This window comes from Mobula hypostoma, chromosome 13, assembly GCF_963921235.1.
Source record: "Mobula hypostoma chromosome 13, sMobHyp1.1, whole genome shotgun sequence".
Classification (NCBI taxonomy): Eukaryota; Metazoa; Chordata; class Chondrichthyes; order Myliobatiformes; family Myliobatidae; genus Mobula; species Mobula hypostoma.
This window is the reverse complement of record NC_086109.1, coordinates 801,511-825,352: the sequence shown is the minus strand read 5'-3', so window position 1 is coordinate 825,352 and position 23,842 is coordinate 801,511. Positions and strand designations below refer to the sequence as shown.

At 47.3% G+C, this 23,842-nt stretch overlaps 1 protein-coding gene across 3 annotated transcripts in view; it reads left to right on the top strand.

Moving 5' to 3' along the window:
- Window positions 1-23,842, top strand: part of LOC134355354 (kin of IRRE-like protein 1) — a 152,546-nt gene that overhangs the window by 83,495 nt on the left and 45,209 nt on the right. For all 3 annotated transcript variants that reach the window (XM_063065120.1, XM_063065118.1, XM_063065119.1), the window contains 5 exons: window positions 890-995; window positions 4,253-4,401; window positions 5,247-5,374; window positions 8,200-8,326; window positions 15,514-15,614. In XM_063065120.1, the coding sequence (XP_062921190.1) occupies window positions 890-995; window positions 4,253-4,401; window positions 5,247-5,374; window positions 8,200-8,326; window positions 15,514-15,614 (611 nt within the window). The remainder of the gene's footprint in view (window positions 1-889; window positions 996-4,252; window positions 4,402-5,246; window positions 5,375-8,199; window positions 8,327-15,513; window positions 15,615-23,842) is intronic.

Sequence of the window (23,842 nt, the reverse complement as noted above, 5' to 3'; positions counted from 1 at the left end):
GGAATAGATAAGATAGAGGCAAGAAAGTTGTTTCCACTGGTAGGTGAGACTAGAACTAAGGGACATAGCCTCAAGATTCAAGGGAGTAGATTCAGGATGGAGATGAGGAGGAACTGCTTTTCCAGAAAGTGGTGAATCTGTGGATTTTATGGAATGGCGGAGCAGGCTCGACAGGTCAGATGGCCTACTCCTGCTCCTATTTCTTATGTTCTTATGTAGAGAGGAACAGGGAGATATAAGAAGGGTTGGAAGGATGGAGAAGGAAAGGGAGAAAGTGACATAGGTAGAGAGAGACAGGGAGAATACAAATGAGAGAGGAAGGAGAGATGGATAAAAAGTGAAATGCAAAGAAAGAAGGAGAGATGGATAAAGACGAGGGGAGATGGCTGTTGGTGGAGGTGGGAGATGGAAAGAGGTGTAGAGAGGGAGGCAAGTAGGGGGAGAGGGGGCAGAGAGATAGAGGGGCAACAAAGGGAAGGGGACCTGGAGGGTTGGAGAGGGGCATTGGAGAAAGGAAGACAGGATGAAGTTGGAATGGAGAAAAGAATGGCAATGGAGGGAGAAGTGAGAGAAGGTAGTGGGGAAGAAGAGGGGAAAGTGTTTCTTACACTATGAAGTTACCTCTCTCTCTCTCTCTCACTCACTCACTCACTCTCTCACTCTTTCAATGTTGCTGTTTCTCCCATCCCTCCAGGGACATCTCCATTTCTCTCTCAGTCACAATTTCAAGTGTGCTTTCTCCCTCACTCTACTCCTTCTCCCTGCCATCTCTCTCCAAAAGTCCATCCCTCTTCCCTACACCATAACACTTCCTGACTCTTCGCTGATGCTCTGCATCTCTCTTTCCCCACCAAATGCATTCTAACCTCTCTATCTTCCTCGTCCACAGATCCACCATCTGTCACGTTATCCATACATCCTCAGAAGGTACGAGAGGGAGACCGTGTTGTCTTCACCTGCACAGCCAATGCCAATCCTGACATCAATGGATACAGGTGAGGAGTAAGATATAGAATCCCCTCCAGAGATTGGTGCAGGTCCAGTTTCAGCTATCCCATGCTGACAATCCATAGCCTAATCCCACTGCCAAGCACTGTCCACACAACGATTTGTCAGTCCCCAGACAAATCCCACTGTGAAGCACTATCTCCACTGTCAGTGACAGCCCTTACACTAAATCCACTGCCTTCCCTCTCCCCACCGTCCTGTGATGGACCTCACACTAATCCCACTGCCTCCCCTCTCCCCACAGTCAGTGACACCCCTCACACAATTTCCACTGTGAAACACTAATTCCACTGTCAGTGACACCCCTCACACTAATCCCACTGCCTTCCCTCTCCCCACCGTCCTGTGACAGACCTCACACTAATCCTACGGTCTCCCCTCTCCCCACAGTCAGTGACATACCTTACACAATTCCCACTGTGAAACACTAATCCCACTGTCAGTGACACCCCTCACACTAATCCCACTGTCAGTGACAGCCCTCACACTAATCCCACTGTCAGTGACACCCCTCACACTAATCCGACTGTCAGTGACACCCCTCACACTAATCCCACTGTCAGTGACAGCTCTCACACTAATCCCACTGTTAGTGATACCCCTCACACTAATCACACTGTCAGTGACAGCCCTCACACTAATCCCACTGTCAGTGACACCCCTCACACTAATCCGACTGTTAGTGACATCCCTCACACTAATCCCATTGTCAGTGACACCCCTCACACTAATCCGACTGTCAGTGACAGCTCTCACACTAATCCCACTGCCTCCCCTCTCCCCACCATACTGTGACAGCCCTCACACTAATCTCACTGTCAGTGACACCCCTCACACTAATCCGACTGTCAGTGACAGCTCTCACACTAATCCCACTGCCTCCCCTCTCCCCACCATACTGTGACAGCCCTCACACTAATCCCACTGTCAGTGACACCCCTCACACTAATCCCACTGTCAGTGACAGCTCTCACACTAATCCCACTGCCTCCCCTCTCCCCACCATACTGTGACAGCCCTCACACTAATCCCACTGTCAGTGACAGCTCTCACACTAATCCCACTGCCTCCCCTCTCCCCGCCATACTGTGACAGCCCTCACACTAATCCCACTGTCAGTCAGCCCTCACACTAATCTCACTGTCAGTGACAGCTCTCACACTAATCCCACTGCCTCCCCTCTCCCCACCATATTGTGACAGCCCTCACACTAATCCCACTGTCAGTGACACCCCTCACACTAATCCCACTGTCAGTGACAGCTCTCACACTAATCCCACTGTCAGTGACACCCCTCACACTAATCCCACTGTCAGTGACAGCTCTCACACTAATCCCACTGTCAGTGACACCCCTCACACTAATCCCACTGTCAGTGACAGCTCTCACACTAATCCCACTGCCTCCCCTCTCCCCACCATACTGTGACAGCCCTCACACTAATCACACTGTCAGTGACAGCTCTCACACTAATCCCACTGTCAGTGACACCCCTCACACTAATCCGACTGTTAGTGACATCCCTCACACTAATCCCATTGTCAGTGACACCCCTCACACTAATCCGACTGTCAGTGACAGCTCTCACACTAATCCCACTGCCTCCCCTCTCCCCACCATACTGTGACAGCCCTCACACTAATCCCACTGTCAGTGACACCCCTCACACTAATCCGACTGTCAGTGACAGCTCTCACACTAATCCCACTGCCTCCCCTCTCCCCACCATACTGTGACAGCCCTCATACTAATCCCACTGTCAGTGACACCCCTCACACTAATCCCACTGTCAGTGACAGCTCTCACACTAATCCCACTGCCTCCCCTCTCCCCACCATACTGTGACAGCCCTCACACTAATCCCACTGTCAGTGACAGCTCTCACACTAATCCCACTGCCTCCCCTCTCCCCGCCATACTGTGACAGCCCTCACACTAATCCCACTGTCAGTCAGCCCTCACACTAATCTCACTGTCAGTGACAGCTCTCACACTAATCCCACTGCCTCCCCTCTCCCCACCATATTGTGACAGCCCTCACACTAATCCCACTGTCAGTGACACCCCTCACACTAATCCCACTGTCAGTGACAGCTCTCACACTAATCCCACTGTCAGTGACACCCCTCACACTAATCCCACTGTCAGTGACAGCTCTCACACTAATCCCACTGCCTCCCCTCTCCCCACCATACTGTGACAGCCCTCACACTAATCCCACTGTCAGTGACAGCTCTCACACTAATCCCACTGCCTCCCCTCTCCCCACCATACTGTGACAGCCCTCACACTAATCCCACTGTCAGTGACACCCCTCACACTAATCCCACTGCCTCCCCTCTCCCCACCATACTGTGACAGCCCTCACACTAATCCCACTGTCAGTGACAGCTCTCACACTAATCCCACTGCCTCCCCTCTCCCCACCATACTGTGACAGCCCTCACACTAATCCCACTGTCAGTGACACCCCTCACACTAATCACACAGCCTCTCCTTTTCCCGGTCTCACCAGTCTATTACCAGTAGACCCCTTCTGTCCTCCCCCTCCCCCTGCTCCTCTTCAGCTTCCCCATCCCAACCCGTCCTTGCCATTCTCTGATACACTCCCACTGCCAAGTTGTCCCACACCACATTCCCCTTCACCCTTTCCATTCTACTCACACTGGCCGCTCTTTCATCTCCTGCTCCTTCCCACTTTTCCTTTGTCTCTCTTCATGCTTTCTCCCTCTCACCAGTACTGTAACCTCTGACCCTCCCTATTGCCGCTCCCTCTTTCCATCTCATCTCACCCCACCCTCCCCACTCCAGACTCGCCCTCACCGCTCCTTACTCTGGGCATCACATGGCTTTGGGGGGCAAGGACTGACACCAGAACTGGTCAAATTCATGTTATTCTCTCTGTTACCTCTCATCCTCCCCTTCCCCTTTGCCTTCCTTTTCCATTCCCCCTTCTCCCTATCCCTCCCCTCTTTCCCCCTTCTCCCTATCCCTCCCCTCCTTCCCCCACTTCCCTGCAATCACTATCCTTCTCTTCTCCTCCTCTCTGCACCATCTCTCCCTCTTTCCCCACCTACCCTCTTCTCTACTCCCTTGCTTAAGCCCCTGATCTACTCCACCTTTTTACACCCATTTCACTCCCCTTTGTTTTTCCCTCCCCCGTCTTCCTCTCCATTTCTTATCCCTGCTCTCTCTTCCACCCTTCCCCCTTCTCGACCTCCACCTCCCATTCTCTTTCCCTCAGATGGGCGAAGGGCGGGCTGCCCATTGAGGGAGCCCGGGGCAGTGTGTACGAGACAGCTGTGGATCACACATACTTCACAGAGCCCGTCTCCTGTGAGGTACAGAACTCAGAGGGCAGCACGAACGTCAGTTCCCTCGTCGATGTGGAGTGTAAGTCAAGCCTCTGCTTTCCCTCACTACACTACTTCATCACCACTGCCCCTCCCTCACTGTCCTGCCCTCACGTGGATTCCCTCACTGTTTTCCCTCCGTCTTCATCATGGCATCTCTACATCGCCCCTCACTCAACATGGTTGCTCCCCAACCCCCCTCATTTAATATAAAATTCGTCCCACAAGCACCCCTCCCACATCGCACCTCTCTCAATCCTGTCTCTCACTGCCACCCCTGCAGTGCAATACTCCCTTGTCCTCTCTCACTTCCTCTTTCCATCACTTTTCCTCACTCCTACTCCCACTGTTTCAATCTCACCATCTTTCCTATACTTATGCTTTTCTCTCCATCCATCTCTCTCTGACTTCCTCCCCCTGTCTTCCTCTGCCCTCTCTGCCACCCCTCGTTCTTCCTCCCCCTCCCTCCCATCCCTCACTCCCTCCAACTCCATCTCTCTCCCACTGTCTCTCTCACCCAACACCCTTCCCACTTTCTCTCCCATATCCCTCTCTCTTCACCCCATCCCTCTTTCTTCCCCCTCACCCCTCTCATTCTGCCCTGTCACCTTCCCCCATCTCTCCTCACATTCACTCTCCTGCCCTCCCTCCCCCTCTCACTTCAGTCTCTCTCCTTCTACTGCTTTGCCCACTCTCTCTCTTGCTTCTTTCTTCTCCACTCCCTATCTCTCGTATCTCCCACCATTCCATCTCTAACCTCTCCTCTCTCTTTGTCCCTCCCCCTTCCCTCCCCATCCCTTCTGTCTTTTTCCGTCTCTCACTCCTCTCTCTCTCTCTCCCCTTTCCCTCTCTACCTTCTCCCCCTCCTCCCACCCCTTCCCACAGTTGGACCACGGATGGTAGAGGAACCAGAGATGAAGACAGCCAACATGGGTGAGAGTGTGGTGCTGAGCTGTGTGTGGGTGGGCAACCCGCCCTTGACCCTGACCTGGACAAAGAAAGGCTCAAATGTGGTACGGGGACTGGGGGGGTGGGTGGGGGGGTGGGTGGGGGCTGGTGCTGGTGGATGGGTGCAATGCTGGATGGTCCTCCAATCCTGACTTCCACTCCTCCCTTCAACTTTTCTCCACCATCCCCGACTCAACAGCTCTCCCCACTCCCCATCCCTCACTCCTTCCTCTGCCTCCCTTCCCACCCTATCATTGCCCCCTCACTCACTCCCCTCTCTCTCTTTATCATCCACTCTCTTCCGCTCTCCTCCTCTCTTGACCCTCACCCCATCTCCTTCTCCATTAGACCCCCACACCCCACCATCATCTTTTCCCTTACTGTCCCTTCCATCCCCCTCCCACTCTCACTCCTGACTCCCTCTCTATACTCTGCCTGCTCTGCACCCCTACCTCTCTCAACCTCTTCACAACCCTCCCCTTTTCTCCCCTCTCTCTCTGCCCCCCCTCCTCCTGTCCCCACCCTCTCTTGCCCCAAACTGCACCCCCTGATATCATCCCCTCACAGCCCACTGAATACCCACACTGCTCTCTTAATCTGTCTTCCCTGTTGGTCACTCCTTCCTCACACCCTCCATACGCTCACTCACACCACCCCCTTCCCTCACTCACTTCACTCATACCCTCTCCCACTGTCCCTAACCAACATCTCAACCCCGCTCTCCCTTCTTCCCCATCTCCTCTCCTTATCTCTACCTATCCTCTCTCTCTCTCTCTCTCTCTCTCACTGTCCATTTCTGTAGCTCTCTCCCCGTCTCTTTCAACCTCTATCTCCCCTCTCTCTCCCCTTCATCCTCCCTTTCACTCCCCTATCTCCACCTCTCCCTCTCTCGTCTGTCCCCGTCTCTCTGCCCTTCCCTCTCCCTTCACTCTTCCCTTCTCTCACCCCCTCTCCCCCCTCAAACCCTCTCCCAATCTCACCTCTTTGCCCTCTCTCCCTACTGTCTGCCCTATCTCCTCTGCCCTATCTCCTCATCACCCCTCTCCTCCTCCTGCACCTCTCCCCCTCACCACTCTTTCACTCCTCTCACCCCTTTTCACCTCCATCTCTGCCCTATCTCTCTGTCACACCTTTGTCCCCGGTCCTCTTTCCTCACACTGATAACCCCCTCTCTCTCTGCTCCACCTCACCACTCTCTCATAGAAACACAGAAAATCTACAGCACAATACAGTCCCTTTGGCCCACAAACCTGTGCCGAACATGTACTTACTTTAGAAACTACCTAGGGTTACCCAGAGCCCTCTATTTTTCAAAGCTCCATGTAACTATCCAGGAGTCTCTTAAAAGACCCTATTGTTTCCACCTCCACCACCGTTGCGGGCAGCCCATTCCACGCACTTACCACTCTCTGCGTAAAAAACCTACCCCTGACACCTCCTCCGTATCCGCTTCCAAGCACCTTAAAACTGTGCCCTCTCCTCCCACTATCCCTCATTCTTCCAACGTTCTCCCCTCTCTTGTCTCTCAACTGTCTCTCACATCCACACTTCCACCCTCTCGCCAGCCCTCACTTATTCACCTGTCTCAACACCCATGCTATAATCACCTGCCCCTTCTGTCCCTCTCTGCCTCCTGTATCACCCTTCAGCTCCCTATCTCTTCCCCCTCTCCCCTTCTCAACTCTCACCTCCATCTGCCCCTCACTGTCCCCTCTCTCTCAACTCTCCGTCTCCCTCTCCCTTCTTTCTCTCCATCTCTCTACCCTCTCTCTTTTCTCTATCCCTCTCTCTCCCACTTCCAGTCTCTACTTTCTCTCCCAATCTCTACTCTCCCTCTCTCACTATCCCCTTTCTCTCTCTCCCTATCCCTCCATCTCCTCTTTCTTCCTTTCTTCTCTCTCTCACCTGTCTCACACGCTCCCTTCCCTCATCTTGCACTTCTCTCTTGAGCCCTCACTTATTTGTCTCTCACAACACCCTCACAATACCCCTTACTTTCTTTACCCCTTTCTGTCTCCCCTCTCCCAGTATCTACTCCCTCTCGCTACCCATCCCCTTTCCCCCTCTTCCCTCTCTCCCTCTCACTCTCTCATCTCTTTCTCTCCCTGTCCCATATCTCTCACCCTCCCTTTTCCCTTCCCTCTCTCTCCCCTTTCCCCCTCTCCCACCCCATCTCTCCTTCCTGTTTCTCCCCATCTCTCTCCCCCACCCATTTCCCTCTTCTCCTCTCTTCCTCTTCCTCCCCCCTTCAACCTCCACTTCTCTTTCCCTTCCCTCTCCCTTTCCCTCTGCCCTTCCCATTCTCCCCCTGCTCCCCTTTATCCCTTTCTGTCTCCTCACTCTCTTATTCTCTCCTCCTTCTCTCAGCCCCTCTCTGTCACCTCTTTCACCTTTTTTCCCCCACTTCCTTCTCACCCTTCACTCCTACTCCCTGCCTTCTATCCTGTTCCCCTTCTCCTCGCCTCTCTCCTCTCTTCTGCATCTCCTATCTGCTCTCTCCCCTTGGTTGGTTGGCCATTTTCTAGTGGGTGTGGTTCGGGTGCAAAGACAGACAGATGAGAGTGTGAGGAGTGGACATGGATCAGGGAGGAGGGAGCCTTGTAGGGAGCTGTGAATTGAGGTTTAATGCCTGTGGGTCAGTGTAGAGAACTGGAATCCAGACTGCATTTTAGAGGGTGGGTGAGCAATCTGGTGTAGCTATGTGGTGAGGGTGGTTGGGGGCCGTCTGGGAGGGTGGGAAGGGGTGGAAACAGAGAGGAGTATCTGGGAGAGGTGAGCGGGGTCTGTCTGGGAGGGAGTGCAGGGTGCGATGTGATTTGGAGGTGTGGGTGGGTGGGAAATGTGTGGGAGGGTAGAACCCAGACTGACTGGTTCCCCTTGGTGTGCACAGGTGCTCAGTAACAGTAACCGGCTGTACCTGAAGGCGGTCACCCAGGCTGATGCAGGACAGTATGTATGCAAGGCAATCGTCCCGCGGATTGGGGTTGGTGAGAGGGAGGTCACCCTCAAGGTCAATGGTAAGTTAAACGTCCTCCCCTCTCCCATTGTTTGTTCTTGCTCCCCACCCCCCTCCAATTCTCCCTCACCATCCTCCATTGGTCTTCCACCTCCACCATCTATCTTTTCTCTCCTCCCTCCTAATCTCCTCATTTCCTTCTCCCACATCCATACCCCCTTCTGACTTTTCCCATCCTTTCTTCTCTCCCTCCTCTTTTGTCCTCCCCATTTCCCCTATCCCTTTCCCCTCACCTTTCCCTTCCCTCCCTCTTTCCCCTTCCCCTTACCTCCTCTTCATCTTCTCCCCTTCTTACCTCTCCCTTTCCTCTTTCCACCTCACACCTTCCTCTTTACGTATGAAACACTCTTGATTTCCTTGGCTGCATAGGTGTAGGGAAGGCAATCTCCAGCTCTGCCAGATGTGTGATTGAGACACGAGCCTCCCGGAAACCTCCTGTTTGTGTGGGTGCTGTAGAATTTCTTACCCTGTTACAAACGAATGCCATAAGATAACAGACAGTTCACTGCTTGCAATTTAAAGATTTAGCTTTATGATTCTTAATTTGACTAAAGGGTTAGAAAAGAAAAGACCAAGACAAAAGAAGAGAGCCTAGTTTAATGAAACAGTCCAATGTGCACAATTTGGAGCTGACTGTTTCCCCAAGTCACCGATCCTCAATTGATCTCACTGTGGGCTTTGTCGAACCATGGTTCCACTCTGGGTTGAATCCTACGACCTTTTCTGTCTGGCGTCTTCTCCCTTCATCTCTGTCAAACCACAAAAAGAAACCCAAGCCCAACCTTGGTGTCCCTCACCTTTGGTCCATCTATTTTTGCCTAGCAGTTTTTTCCAAACTATTTTTCTGCCTAGTTCCATTGACCTGCACCTGGAGTGAAGTGAAACCTCCCCTTCACTTTGACTATCCTAGTTGGATGGCAGATATGTCTCCTCATCTCTTATCTTCAACAATAACCCAAACATAAGCTGAAGCTCATTTCACACTCTAATGACCATCCGAGTGAAAAAGTTCTCATTTTCCCCTTAAATATTTCACCTTGACCAGCTTCACGCGCAGCTGTTCATCAAAGGCCTTGGTAAAGTTGCTAAATGATAGATCTCCATCTGTCACTTCTCTGCCTTCTTCTATATCATGGCCATATCCCTTTGCAACCTACATCAACCTGCTGCACTATTGATGAGACCTCTGACCAAGTCATCTACAAATTACTGTTCCACCCTTCCACTTCTTCATCCAAGTAATTCATAAATATTATAAAGAGCAGAGGTTCCAGAACGGATCCCTGCAGAACACCACTGGTCATTTACCTCCAGGCAGAATACGCTGCATCTACTATTACCCTCTCCCTTCTGTGGGTAAATCATTTCTGAATCCATGCTGTCAAATTTCTATGGATCACATGCTTCTTGACTTTCTGAATAATGTTTCCATATGGAAACTTGCCAAACACCTTACAAAAGTCCATATACACCACATCCACCAATCTGCCTATATCAAAAAACGTCAGTCAGGCTTGTGAGGTATGACCTTCTTCTCACAAAGCTATGCTAAACATCACTTATAAGATTATGCTTCCCCAAATGCTTGTTTCATTTTGCTAATAATTATTTCAATTAGTTTGTCCACTGCAGACATAAGACTCACTGTATTTCTATACTTCTATACTTCCCAGGATTATCCCTATTCACTTTCTTGAGTGATGGAATGACATTTGCCATTCTATAATCCTCTCTACCATTCCTGTGGCCAGGAAGGATGCAAGGATCATTGTCAATGCCTGTGCAAGTTCTTCTTGTGCTTCCTAGAGTAACCTGGTGTATATCCCATCTGCTCCCGGGGACTTAGCTATTTTAATATTTTTCAAAAGTTACCACACCACTTCTTTCTAAATATCAATATGCTCCAGTACATCAGCCTATTCTATACTGAATTTACATTAATCACTGGTGAACAGTAAAGCAAATCATTTATTAAGGTCCTCCCCTACCTCCTTTGACTCCAGGTATGATTCTGCTGTTATCCATGAGTGGTAATCCTCCTGTTCTTCATGGATGTGTTCAACACCTTGGAGATTTCCTTACTCTGACTCATCAAAGTCTTCTCATGTACTCTTTTCCAAGTCCCTTCTTAAGCTCCTTCCTGGTTACCTCATAATTCTCAAGAGCATCTGACTTTTGCTTCCTAAAAATATGTACCAAGCCATCTGGCTGCTCTCCTTCCTCCTCTCAAATGCTGTGGACGAAATCCTTGACCCTGGCACCTGGGAGGCAATGTACAATTCAAGTGTCCCATTCATGTCTACAGAATCTCCTGTCAGTTCCTCAGACTATTGAGTCCCCTGTCACTACCACTCCCCTCTTCTGCCTCTTTCCCTTCTGCACCACAGATCCATACTCAGTGCTGATAACCCTGTCTCCATGGCATTCTCCTGGCAGGTCATCCCCTACAGCAGTATCCAAAACTGTATACTTACTATTGAGGAGAATGGTCACAGGGGTGCTCTGCGCTAATGGCCTATTCACATTTCCATTTCTCCTGTCACCCTGTTACTTACCTCCTATAACTTCAGGGTAACTATTTCCCTGTAATTCTGATCAAGTGTTTAGTGTGCTGGCATTCATTAGTTGAGGGATTGAGTTCAAGAGTCACAAGGTAATGTTGCAGCTCTATAAAGCTCTGGTTAGACAGGAGATAATTGTGTTCAGTTCTGGACACTTCATTATAGGACCCTTAGAGCGGTTTCAGATAAGATTTACCAGGATGCTAGTTGGATTAGAGAACATGTCTTATGAGGAAAGGTTGAGCAAGCCTCAGCTTTTCTCTTTGGAGCAATGAAGGATGACAGACTACTTGATAGAGAAGTGTAAGATGATGAAAAGCATAAACATGGACAGCCAGCATCTTTTATCCAGAGTGGCAATTGCCAATACCAGAGAACATCTGTTTAAGATAAGCGGAGGTCAGAAATAGGTTTTTTAAACAGAAAGTTGTAGGTGCCTGGAACACACTGGTGGGTGTGGTGGTAAAGTCTGATCAAATAAGGACCTTTAAGAGATTCTTTGATTGGAACAGGAATGTACGACATGTAGGATAAATGTAGGTTATGGGGTGTGTTGGAGAGCAAGTTTAGATTGATCCTGGAGTAGATTTATATAGCTTGGCACAATATCATAGACCAAAGAGCTTGAACTCTGCTCTGCTATTCTATATACTATAAAGTTCCTTCATGAGACTATTGTGTGCAGTTCTGGCTGGCTATAGGAAGGATCTGATTAAGTTGGAGACAGTGCAGGAAGATTCACAAAAGTGTCATCGGAATTGGAGGGCCTGAGATATATACAGATGCTGAACAGTCTGGAACTGTTTTTCTTAGACACAGAAGGCTTGGGGTGACCTTACAGAGGTGTAAAAAATCATGAGGGTCTTCTTTTCTCAGGCTAGGGAAATCTAAAGTAAGTGGACAGAGGTCTGTTCCCATGAGAAGTGAAAAATGTAAAATGTAAAATGATACTGAGGGGCAACCAGGGGCCAGTGAAAAGACTTTTGGGCAGATGTCCTGATGCAAAGGGTTTGGATGGAAATGGCAGGCATAAGGGACCAACATGGGACAACAATCTTGGTTGGGATGAATAAATTGGGCCTGATTCTATGCTGTTTACAATGACTTAATATTGTAGAACACAGAACAATACAGGAATGGGCCCTTCAGCCCACTATGTCTATGCTCACCATGCTGCCAATCTATTCCATCAAATCTGCCTGCACATGGTCTGTACCCTTCCATTCCCTACCCTTTCATGTGTATCTCAAATGCTGCTATTGTATCTGCCTCTGTCATCTCTCCTGGCAGCATATTCCAGGCTCATGCTGCTCATGGCATTAAAAAAAAAACTTAGTTCATAACCATTCCACCTCTCACAAACCTCTCCCTTTAGTATTTGACATTTCCATCCTGGGAAAAATATTGACTAACCACTTCTAAACTTCTATCAGGTCACCCCTTGGCCTCCAACACTCCAGAGAAAACAATCTGTTTGTCCAGGTTTTTCCTATTGTTAATACTCCCCAAACAAGACAGCATCTGGTAAACATCTTCTGCACTCTCTCCAGAGCCTCCATATTGTTCCTATAATGGGGCAACCAGAAATGAATGCAACACTCCAGATTTGGTCTAACCAGAGTTTTATCCAGCTGAAGCTTGACTCTTTGACTTCTATCCTCACATCCTGAAGGTATACAACATTCAAAGTTCGAAGTTCGAGGGTTTATTTTATTATCAAAGTATGTATGCAGAATACCTCTGATAACCATAGAATACAGAAGACCACATAAGTAGATGAAAGAAGCTATCAATCCCCCCCGCATGAAAAGAGAAAAGAAAAAAAAGCAGAAACTCACAAACCCCCAAAACTCCCAACCACTCTTTTGCACACAATCTAACAGATCACCCAAGGCCCCTGCCCGCTAATCGGGAAAAAAATGGGTTAGAACATGAAAAAAACAGGACTGAAAGAGGCGAATTTGAACTACAGTCCAATCCACAAATCTCAGAATTTTGATAACATCTGCGAAGCATTGGGACCCAGTGGCCCCTCCAAAGGCAACAACTCGAACCAGCAGCCTCACCATGGAAAGTGACATGAACCAGTGATCTCTCTGACAGTGGTGACCAAACCAGTGGCCTCTCCAGTGATTGTGTCTCAAACCAGCAGCCTCTCTGAGGAAAGTGACTCTGGGAACTTTTCGCTCTCCTCCGTGTTTGCTTGGATATTTCAATCTACCTTAATGCTTTAATTGGCGTGAAATGTAGTCGATCATGGTGCCTTGTCTCCTCTCTGAGCTTCTCCTCATGGTAGCTCATGCTTGCTTTTCTGTCCTGAAGTTTTCTCAAGGACAGCAGAGCATTAGCTTACCTATAAGTCCCAGGCCCCAACAGTTTCAAAAACAAAATTAAGATAAAAAGAATAAGTAGAATACATAGAAAAGCTGAAGTGATTGACTATCTGGAAGATGTCACCTGAAGAATTGTTCATTGGTTCCATCTTGACCATTTTGACATACATCTTCTTTACCAGCTACTGTGTTGTTACTTTCAGGAAGCTATCGACTTGCACCTCAAAATCTCTCTATATATCAATGCTCCTCAGAGTCCTACTATTTACTATGTAATGACTACCCAAAGTGCAACATGTCAGACTGGGACACATCTCATCAGGCTCAGAAGATTTATTCATCTTTACCACTGAGACATTGAATATATCTTCCTTTTAAATCTTGACATACAATGGAATTTCACTGTCCCAGATGAAATCGCTGACTACAATGCCCTTCTCATTGGTGAGTACCCATCAGAAGTCTTCTTTCACATTTCCTGACTCCACCATTACCATCTTGCTGCTTACTTATATCATGCCTTGGGATTTTCCTTTCTCTAATCTGTCTATGATATTTCAAGGCCCCTCTTTGCCCTCCTAATTAGTTTGTTTCAGTATTCCGACCTGACACATGCAGTTTTTAACTGTTGGGAATAATCCAAGAGTATTGGGGCAGTGAAGGTGCAAGGATCTGTGGAATGTGCAAGCTCAACCATTTTAATATATTCCAGGCAGTGTGAAACAAAATGGTGTTGGTGTTAAGAGACAGGTAAGTATCCTGGGCCATGAGACACTGGATGTTACTCTGAAGGAACATCAGCATTAGGGGGGAAACTGTCTGATGACTTTTATTGTGAGAGGGTTTGGCTCCAAGAGTAGAGGAGCCTTGCCCAATTATCCTGGGCCCCTCCTAATGGAAGATCTATGAGTAACAGACAGAGTGCAGTAATTCCTAGATCGATTCCCAGGATGGAAAAGGGACGGCAGGATTGCCTATGAGATGAAGCTGACTGCAAGTGGCCTCTCCAGAGTTTAGAAGAATGAGACGTGATCTTACTGAAATGTTCAGACAGGGTTTACAGGGTAGGTGTGGGGAGAGTGTTTCTCCTGGGTGATGTGGCTAGAACCAGGAAACAAAGTCTCAAAGTGAAGTGTTGGCCTTTCCAGAGGAGGTACTCTTTCGAATTTGCTCTCCCTGAAGTCCTGAGGGTTCCATTAGATTAGATTAGATTATGAGGACACTCAGTCCTCATTTATCGTCATTTAGAAATGCATGCATTAAAAAAATGATACAATGTTCCTCCAGTATGATATCACAGAAACACAAGACAGACCAAAACTAAAACTGACAAAAACCACATAATTATAAGGAGTTAGATATGGCCCTTGTGGCTAGGGGGGGTCAGGGGGTATGGAGGGAAGGCTGGGGTGGGGTTCTGAGTTGGAGGATCAGCCATGATCATAATAAATGGCGGTGCAGGCTCGAAGGGCCGAATGGCCTACTCCTGCACCTATTTTCTATGTTTCTATATAGTTACAACAGTGCAAAGCAATACCGTAATTTGATAAGAGCAGACCATGGGCACGGTAAAAAAAGTCTCAAAGTCCCGATAGCCCCAACATCTCACGCAGACGGTAGAAGGGAGAAACTCTCCCTGCCATGAGCTCCCAGCACCGCAAACTTGCCAGTGCAGCATCCTGGAAGCACCTGACCACAGTCCGACTCTGAGTCCATCCGAAAACTTCGAGCCTCTGACCAGCCCTCCGACACTGAGCACCGAGCACCATCTCTGCCGAGCGCTTCGACCCCGCCCCGGCTGCCAAGAAACAAGCAAAGCCAAGGATCAGGGCGTTCCCCTCCGGAGATTTTGGATTACACAGTAGCGGCGGCAGCGAAACAGACATTTCAGAAATTTCAGCAGATGTTCCTCTGTGCTCTCACGTCTATCTCCATCAAATCAGAATTGTGCATGGCATCCTACTTGACAGATAACAGATATCGTTACTGAGAAGAAACAGGAAAGACACTGCTGGATTGTTGGATATAGAAGGAATTGAGGGATGGGGGCATGGGGGGGGGGGATTAATGAAGAAAGTGGGGCTGATGTAGCAGATCAGTTGTGGCCAGTGACTGGTGCAGCAAGAAGGAGGCGAAATGGCCTGTCATCTTCTCTTTCTTGGTTTTGTGTGAGGAGTGTGTGGATGTTGTGCAGCAAATGCTGGTGGTTTATTAGCCAAGAGGAAGGGGTGAACGAGCTTGAATTTTGTCTTTTGTCTCTATCCAACCTCTCTCCCTCTCTCTTTCTCTCAAAGGCCCTCCAATTATCTCAAGTGACCCTGTCCAGTACGCAGTGGAAGGTTCTTATGGCCAAGTGGAGTGCTATATCGCAAGCACACCTCTCCCAGACCGCATCGTAAGTCACACTGCTAAGTCACATGAGTCATGCTGGTGCAAATCAGGAGGGTTTGAACTAGTTTGGCACTAGGGGATGGCACTAAACCAGAAAACTAGGTCTGAAAGTGGAGGGAATGAGAGGAAAGTTGATATCATTACCAGTAGGTCTATAAGGAAGAATGGACAGGAGCAAAACAATAGACATGGGATGGATGTGTTGAAATATGTTTATTTCTGTTCTTAGAGTATTATCAGTAAAGGTGATACACTTAGAGCATGGACCAGTACATGGAACTAAGATGCTGTGGCCACTACAGAGATTTAGTTGAGGGAGAGGCAGGACAGATTCATTTCAGGACTTTCAATACTTTGGATACTGTCAGGGGGTGGATGACCTTACAGAGGAAAGTCACAGTGGTCTACCTCTGTGACTCAGAAGGGAAGGGGGAAAAATCAAGGGTTGTGATCTCAGGATCGCTACCCATGCCACATGCTAGTGAGGCCAGAACTAGGAAGATTATACGGTTTAATATGTGGCTAAGGAGTAGTTGTAGGAGGGAGGGCTTAAGGTTTCTGGATCATTAGAATCTCTTCCAGGGAAGGTGGGACCTGTACAGAAGGGACGGTTTGCAGTTGAATGAGAAGGGGACAAATATCCTAGCGGAAAGGCACAGTGGGGTTTAAAATAGACTTGCAAGGGTATGGAATCCAGAGTGCCAGTATAGTTAGTGGAGAGGTTGTGGAGGCAGATATTAGTAAGACCCTAGACAAAATTAAGAATGAAAAAGTTGAGCATGGTTTGAAAAAATTGAAAAGGGTGAATCCAGGACTAAAGGTGGGTATCTGAATGTGCACAGTATACAGAATAAGGTTGGTGAACTTGCAGCACGGTTGCAGATTGACGGCTGTGATGCTGTAGGCATCACAGAATCACGGCCAAAAGATTATAGCCGGGAGCTTACTGTCCAAGGATACACATTGTATCAAAATGATAAGCAGGAAGGCAGAGGGGGAGGCATTGCTCTGTTGGTAAAAAAGTGAAATCAAATCATTAGAAAGAGGAGAGATAGGGTCGGAAGATGTTGAATCATTGTGGATCGAGCTAAGGAACTGCAAGGGTAAAAAGACCCTGGTGGGTGTTGTATACAGACCCACTCCCCCCACCCCCAAACAGTAGCAAGGATGTGGCCTACAAATTACAATGGGAGATAGAAAATGCATTGCAAAAGGGTAATGTTACAATAGACATGGGGGAACTTCAATATGCAGGTAGATTGGGAAAATCAGGTTGATGCCAGATTACAGAAGGGATACTTTCTGGAGAGCCTACGAGGTGGCTTTTTAGAGCAGCTCGTGGTTGAACCCACTAGAGGATCAGCTATTCTAGATTGGGTGTTGTGCAACGAACCAGAATTGAATTGAGAGGTTAAGACAAAAAAAAACACTTAGGGGAAGTGATCATGACATTGAATTTACCCTGAAATTTGGAAAGTCAGATGTATCAGTATTGCAGTGGAATAAAGGGAATCACAGAGGGATGAGAGAGGAGTTAGCCAGAACTGATTGGAAAAGAACACATGGCGCCGGAGGACTGGAAAATTGCAAAAATCACCCCACTCTTTAAGGAGGGAGAAAAGCAAAAGAAAGGAAATTACAGGTCAGTTAGCCTAACCTCAGTGGTTGGGAAAGTGTTAGCATATATTATTAAGGTTGAGGTTTCAGGGTACTTAGAGACTAATGATAAAATAAGTCAAAGTCAGCATGGTTTCTGCAAAGGGAAATCTTGCCTGACAAATCTGTTAGAGTTCTTCAAGGCAGTAACAAGCAGGGTGGACAAAGGAGAAGCAGTGAATGTCAGAAGGCATTTGAAAAGGTGTCACACAACAAGATAAAACCCTGTGGCATTACAGGAAAGATACAAGCATGGATAGAGGAATGGCTGACAGGCAGGAGGCAGTGAGTGGGAATAAGGGGGGCCTTTTTTGGTTGGCTGCCTGTGACTAGTGGTGTTCTTCAGGGGTCAGTATTTGGACCACTGCTTTTCACATTGTTTGTTAAAGATTTAGATAATGGAATCGATGGCTTTGAAGCAAAGTTTGCAGATGATAAAGTTTGGATCTGAATGTGTGGCTGAGGAACTGGTGCAGGAATCAAGGATTTACATTCTTGGACCACTGGGGTATGTTTCGGGGTAAGGATGAATTGTACAGAAGGGACGGGTTGCACCTTAGTAAGTGGGGCACCAGCATTCTGGCAGGCAGGTTTGCCTCTGCAACACGGGTGTGTTTAAACTAAGTAGTGGGGGGGGAGGGGACGAACTGGAAACATAAGGATGGAGATAAAGGGAAAGTGAGAATAAGAAAAGTTAAGACTGACAGCCGAATCAACAGAGCGGAAAGCTCAAGAAGGGATCGTACAGTATGGCCAAGTGAAATAGGAACTGATACGGGAGGTGAGGGGAGTAATGAATTAAAAGTATTGTACATGAATGCACGGAGTATAAGAAATAAAGTGGATGGGTGTGAGGCACAGTTGGAAATTGGTAAGTGTGATGTTGTGGGAATAACAGAGACATGGCTTCAAGTGGACAGGGCCTGGGAAAAGAATATTCAAAGGTATATGTCCTATCGAAAGGACAGACTGATGGGCAGAGGGGGTGGGGTGGCTCTGTTGGTGAGGAATGATATTCAGTCCCTTGCGAGGGCGGACATAGAATCAGGAGACGTGAAGTCAGTATGGATAGAACTGAGAAATTCTAAGGGTAGAAAGACCCTAATGGGAGTTATCTACTGGCCCCCAGACAGTAGTCTGGATGTAGGGTGTAAGTTGAATCAAGAGTTAAAATTGGCATGTCGCAAAGGTAATGCTACAGTTGTTATAGGGACTTCAACATGCAGCTAGACTGGAGGAATCAGGTTGGTGCTGGACCCCAAGAAAGGGAGTTTGGCCGGCAAATCCAGGGTAAAAATCAAAAAGGGCCACTTTTCAACATAACTGTATAAGGGCTAAGAGTGTTGTAAAAGTGAGCCTGAAGGCTTTGTGTGTCAATGCAAGGAGCATTCGTAACAAGGTGGATGAATTAAAAGTGCAGATTATTATTAATGAATATGATATAGTTGGGATCACAGAGACACGGCTCCAGGGTGACCAGGGATGGGAGCTCAACATTCAGGGATATTCAATATTCAGGAGGGATAGACATGAAAGAAAAGGAGGTGGGGTAGCATTGCTGGTTAGCGAGGAGATTAACGCAATAGAAAGGAAGGACATTAGCCGGGAGGATGTGGAATCGATATGGGTAGAGCTGCATAACACTAAGGGGCAGAAAACACTGGTGGGAATTGTGTACAGGCCACCTAACAGTAGTAGTGAGGTTGGGGATGGTATTAAACAGGAAATTAGAAATGTGTGCAATAAAGGAACAGCAGTTATAATGGATGACTTCAATCTACATATAGATTGGGTGAACCAAATTGCTAAGGGTGCTGAGGAAGAGGATTTCTTGGAATGTATGCGGGATGGTTTTTTGAACCAACGTGTCGAGGAACCAACCAGAGAGCAGGCTATTCTAGACTGGGTATTGAGCAATGAGGAAGGGCTAATTAGCAATCTTGTCATGAGAGGCCCCTTGGGTAAGAGTGACCATAATATGGTGGAATTCTTTATTAAGATGGAGAGTGACATAGTTAATTCAGAAATAAAGGTTCTGAACTTAAAGAAGGGTAACTTTGAAGGTATGAGACGTGAATTAGCTAAGATAGACTGGCAAATGACACTTAAAGGGTTGACGGTGGATATGCAATGGCAAGCATTTAAAGATCGCATGGATGAACTACAATTGTTCATCCCAGTTTGGCAAAAGAATAAATCAAGGAAGGTAGTGCACCCGTGGCTGACAAGGGAAATTAGGGATAGTATCAATTCCAAAGAAGAAGCATACAAATTAGCCAGAAAAAGTGGCTCACCTGAGGACTGGGAGAAATTCAGAGTCCAGCAGAGGAGGACAAAGGGCTTAATTAGGAAGGGGAAAAAAGATTATGAGAGAAAACTGGCAGGGCACATAAAAACTGACTGAAAAGAAAAAGATTGGTTAAGACAAATGTAGGTCCCCTACAGACAGAAACAGGTGAATTGATTATGGGGAACAAGGACATGGCAGACCAATTGAATAACTACTTTGATTCTGTCTTCACTAAGGAGGACATAAATAATCTTCTGGAAATAGTAGGGGACAGAGGTTCCAGTGAAATGGAGGGACTGAGGGAAATACATGTTAGTAGGGAAGTGGTGTTAGGTAAATTGAAGGGATTAAAGGTAGATAAATCCCCAGGGCCAGATGGTCTGCATCCCAGAGTGCTTAAGGAAGTAGCCCAAGAAATAGTGGATGCACTAGTGATAATTTTTCAAAACACTTTAGATTCTGGACTAGTTCCTGAGGATTGGAGGGTGGCTAATGTAACTCCACTTTTTAAAAAAGGAGGGAGAGAGAAACCGGGGAATTATAGACCGGTTAGCCTGACATCGGTGGTGGGGAAAATGATAGAGTCGGTTATCAAAGATATGATAATAGCACATTTGGAAAGCGGCGAAATCACTGGACAAAGTCAGCATGGATTTGTGAAAGGAAAATCATGTCTGACGAATCTCATAGAATTTTTTGAGGATGTAACTAGTAGAGTGGATAGGGGAGAACCAGTGGATGTGGTATATTTGGATTTTCAAAAGGCTTTTGACAAGGTCCCACACAGGAGATTAGTGTGCAAACTTAAAGCACACGGTATTGGGGGTCAGGTATTGATGTGGATAGAGAATTGGTTGGCAGACAGGAAGCAAAGAGTGGGAATAAATGGGACCTTTTCAGAATGGCAGGCAGTGACCAGTGGGGTACCGCAAGGCTCAGTGCTGGGACTCCAGTTGTTTACAATATATATTAATGACTTAGATGAGGGAATTAAATGCAGCATCTCCAAGTTTGCGAATGACGCGAAACTGGGCGGCAGTGTTAGCTGTGAGGAGATGCTAAGAGGATGCAGGGTGACTTGGATAGGTTAGGTGAGTGGGCAAATTCATGGCAGATGCAATTTAATGTGGATAAATGTGACGTTATCCACTTTGGTGGCAAAAACAGGAAAACAGATTATTATCTGAATGGTGGCCGATTAGGAAAAGGGGAGATGCAACGAGACCTGGGTGTCATTATCCACCAGTCATTGAAAGTGGGCATGCAGGTACAGCAGGCGGTGAAAAAGGCGAATGGTATGCTGGCATTCATAGCAAGAGGATTCGAGTACAGGAGCAAGGAGGTACTACTGCAGTTGTGCAAGGCCTTGGTGAGACCACACCTGGAGTATTGTGTGCAGTTTTGGTCCCCTAATCTGAGGAAAGACATCCTTGCCATAGAGGGAGTACAAAGAAGGTTCAGCAGATTGATTCCTGGGATAGCAGGACTTTCGTATGATGAAAGACTGGATCGACTAGGCTTATACTCGTTGGAATTTAGAAGATTGAGGGGGGATCTTATTGAAACATATAAAATCCTAAAGGGATTGGACAGGCTAGATGCAGGAAGGTTGTTCCTGATGTTGGGGAAGTCCAGAACGAGGGGTCACAGTTTGAGGATAAAGGGGAAGCCTTTTAGGACCGAGATTTGGAAAAACTTCTTCACACAGAGAGTGGTGAATCTGTGGAATTCTCTGCCACAGGAAACAGTTGAGGCCAGTTCATTGGCTATATTTAAGAGGGAGTTAGATATGGCCCTTGTGGGTAAAGGGATCAGGGGGTATGGGGGGTAGACTGGTACAGGGTTCTGAGTTGGATGATCAGCCATGATCATACTGAATGACGGTGCAGGCTCGAAGGGCCGAATGGCCTACCCCTGCACCTATTTTCTATGTTTCTATGTTTTGTGGAGTCCCTCCGAGATGGATTCTTACAACAATTTGTACTGGAGTCTACCAGAGAGAACGCAATTCTGGATTTAGTGTTGTGCAATGAACCGGATTTGATCATGGACCTCGAGGTAAAGGAGCCATTAGGAGGTAGTGACCATAATATGATAAGTTTTAATCTGCAATTTGAGAGGGAGAAGGGACACTCGGAAGTGTCAGTATTACAGTTGAACAAAGGGAACTATGGTGCTATGAGGGAGAAGCTGGCCAAAGTTCAATGGAACAATACCCTAGCAGGGATGACAATGGAACAGCAATGGCAAGTGTTTCTGGGAATAATGCGGAAGGTGCAGGATCAGTTCATTCCGAAGAGGAAGAAAGATCCTAAGGGGAGTAAGGGGAGGCCATGGCTGACAAGGGAAGTAATGGACAGCATACAAATAAAAAAGAAGTATAACATAGCAAAGACGAATGGGAAGCCGGAGGATTGGGAAACTTTTAAAGAGCAATGGAAGATAACTAAAAAGGCAATACGCGGAGAAAAAATGAGGTACGAAGGTAAACTGGCCAAGAATATAAAGGAGGATAGTAAAAGCTTCTTTAGGTATGTGAAAAGGAAAAAAATAGTTAAGACCAAAATTGGGCCCTTGAAGACAGAAGCGGGTGAATTTATTATGGGGAACAAGGAAATGGCAGACGAGTTGAACAGGTAATGATAGAAATGTAGAAGATTATAATGCTAGCAGGAGGGAGCTTAAGAAAGAAATTAGGAGAGCCAGAAGGGGCCATGAGAAGGCCTTGGCGGACAAGATTTAGGAAAACCCCCAGGTATTCTACAATTATGTGAAGAGCAAGAGGATAAGGTGTGAGAGAATAAGACCCATCAAATGTGACAGTGGAAAGGTGTGTATGGAACCAGAGGAGACAGCAGGCGTACTTAATGAGTACTTTGCTTCAGTATTCACTGCGGAAAAGGATCTTAGTGATTGTAGTGATGACTTACAGCAGACTGAAAAGCTTGAGCATGAAGATATTAAGAAAGAGGATATGCTGGAGTTTTTGGAAAGCATCAAGTTGGATTAGTCAGCGGGACTGGATGAGATGTACCCCAGACTACTGTGGGAGGTGAGAGAGGAGATTACTGAGCCTCTGGCGATGATCTTTGCATCATCAATGGGGACAGGAGAGGTTCTGGAGGATTGGAGAGTTGCAGATGTTGTTCCATTATTCAAGAAAGGGAATAGAAATAGCCCAGGAAATTATAGACCAGTGAGTCTTACTTCAGTGGTTGGTAAATTGATGGAGAAGATCCTGAGAGGCAGGATTTATGATCATTTGGAGAGGCATAATATGATTAGGAATAGTCAGCATGGCTTTGTCAAAGGCAGGTCGTGCCTTAGGAGCCTGATTTAATTATTTGAGGATGTAACTAACACATTGATGAAGGTGGAGCAGTAGATGTAGAGTATATGGATTTCAGCAAGGCATTTGACAAGGTACCCCATGCAAGACTTATTGAGAAAGTAAGGAGGCATGGGATGCAAGGGGAAATTGCTTTGTGGATCCAGAACTGGCTTGCCCACAGAAGGCAAAGAGTGGTTGTAGACAGGTCATATTCTGCATGGAGGTCAGTCACCAGTGGTGTGCCTCAGGGATCTGTTCAGGGACCCCTGCTCTTTGTGATTTTTATAAATGAGCTGGATGAGGAAGTGGAGGGATAGGTTAGTAAATTTGCTGATGACACAAAGGTTGGGGGTGTTGTGGATAGTGTGGAGGGCTGTCAGAGATTACAGCAGGACATTGATAGGATGCAAAACTGGGCTGAGAAGTGGCAGATGGAGTTCAAGCCAGATAAGTGTGAGGTTGTTCATTTTGGTAGGTCAAATATGATGGCAGGATATAGTATTAATGGTAAGACTCTTGGCAGTGTGGAGGATCAGAGGGATCTAGGGATCCGAGTCCATAGGACACTGAAAGCTGCTGTGCAGGTTGACTCTGTGGTTAAGGAAACATACGGTGCATTGGCATTCTTCAATCGTGGGATTGAGTTTAGGAGCCAAGAGGTAATGTTGCAGCTATATAGGACCCTGGTCAGACCCCACTTGGAGTACTGTGCTCAGTTCTGGTCGCCTCACTACAGGAAAGATGTGGAAACCATAGAAAGGGTGCAGAGGATATTTACAAGAATGTTGCCTGGATTGGGGAGTATGCCTTATGAGAATAGGTTGAGTGAGCTTGGCCTTTTTTCCTTGGAGCCACGGAGGTTAAGAGGTGACCTGATAGAGGTGTATAAGGTGATGTGAGGAATTGATTATGTGGATAGTCAGAGGCTTTTTCCCAGGGCTGGAATAGCTAGCAT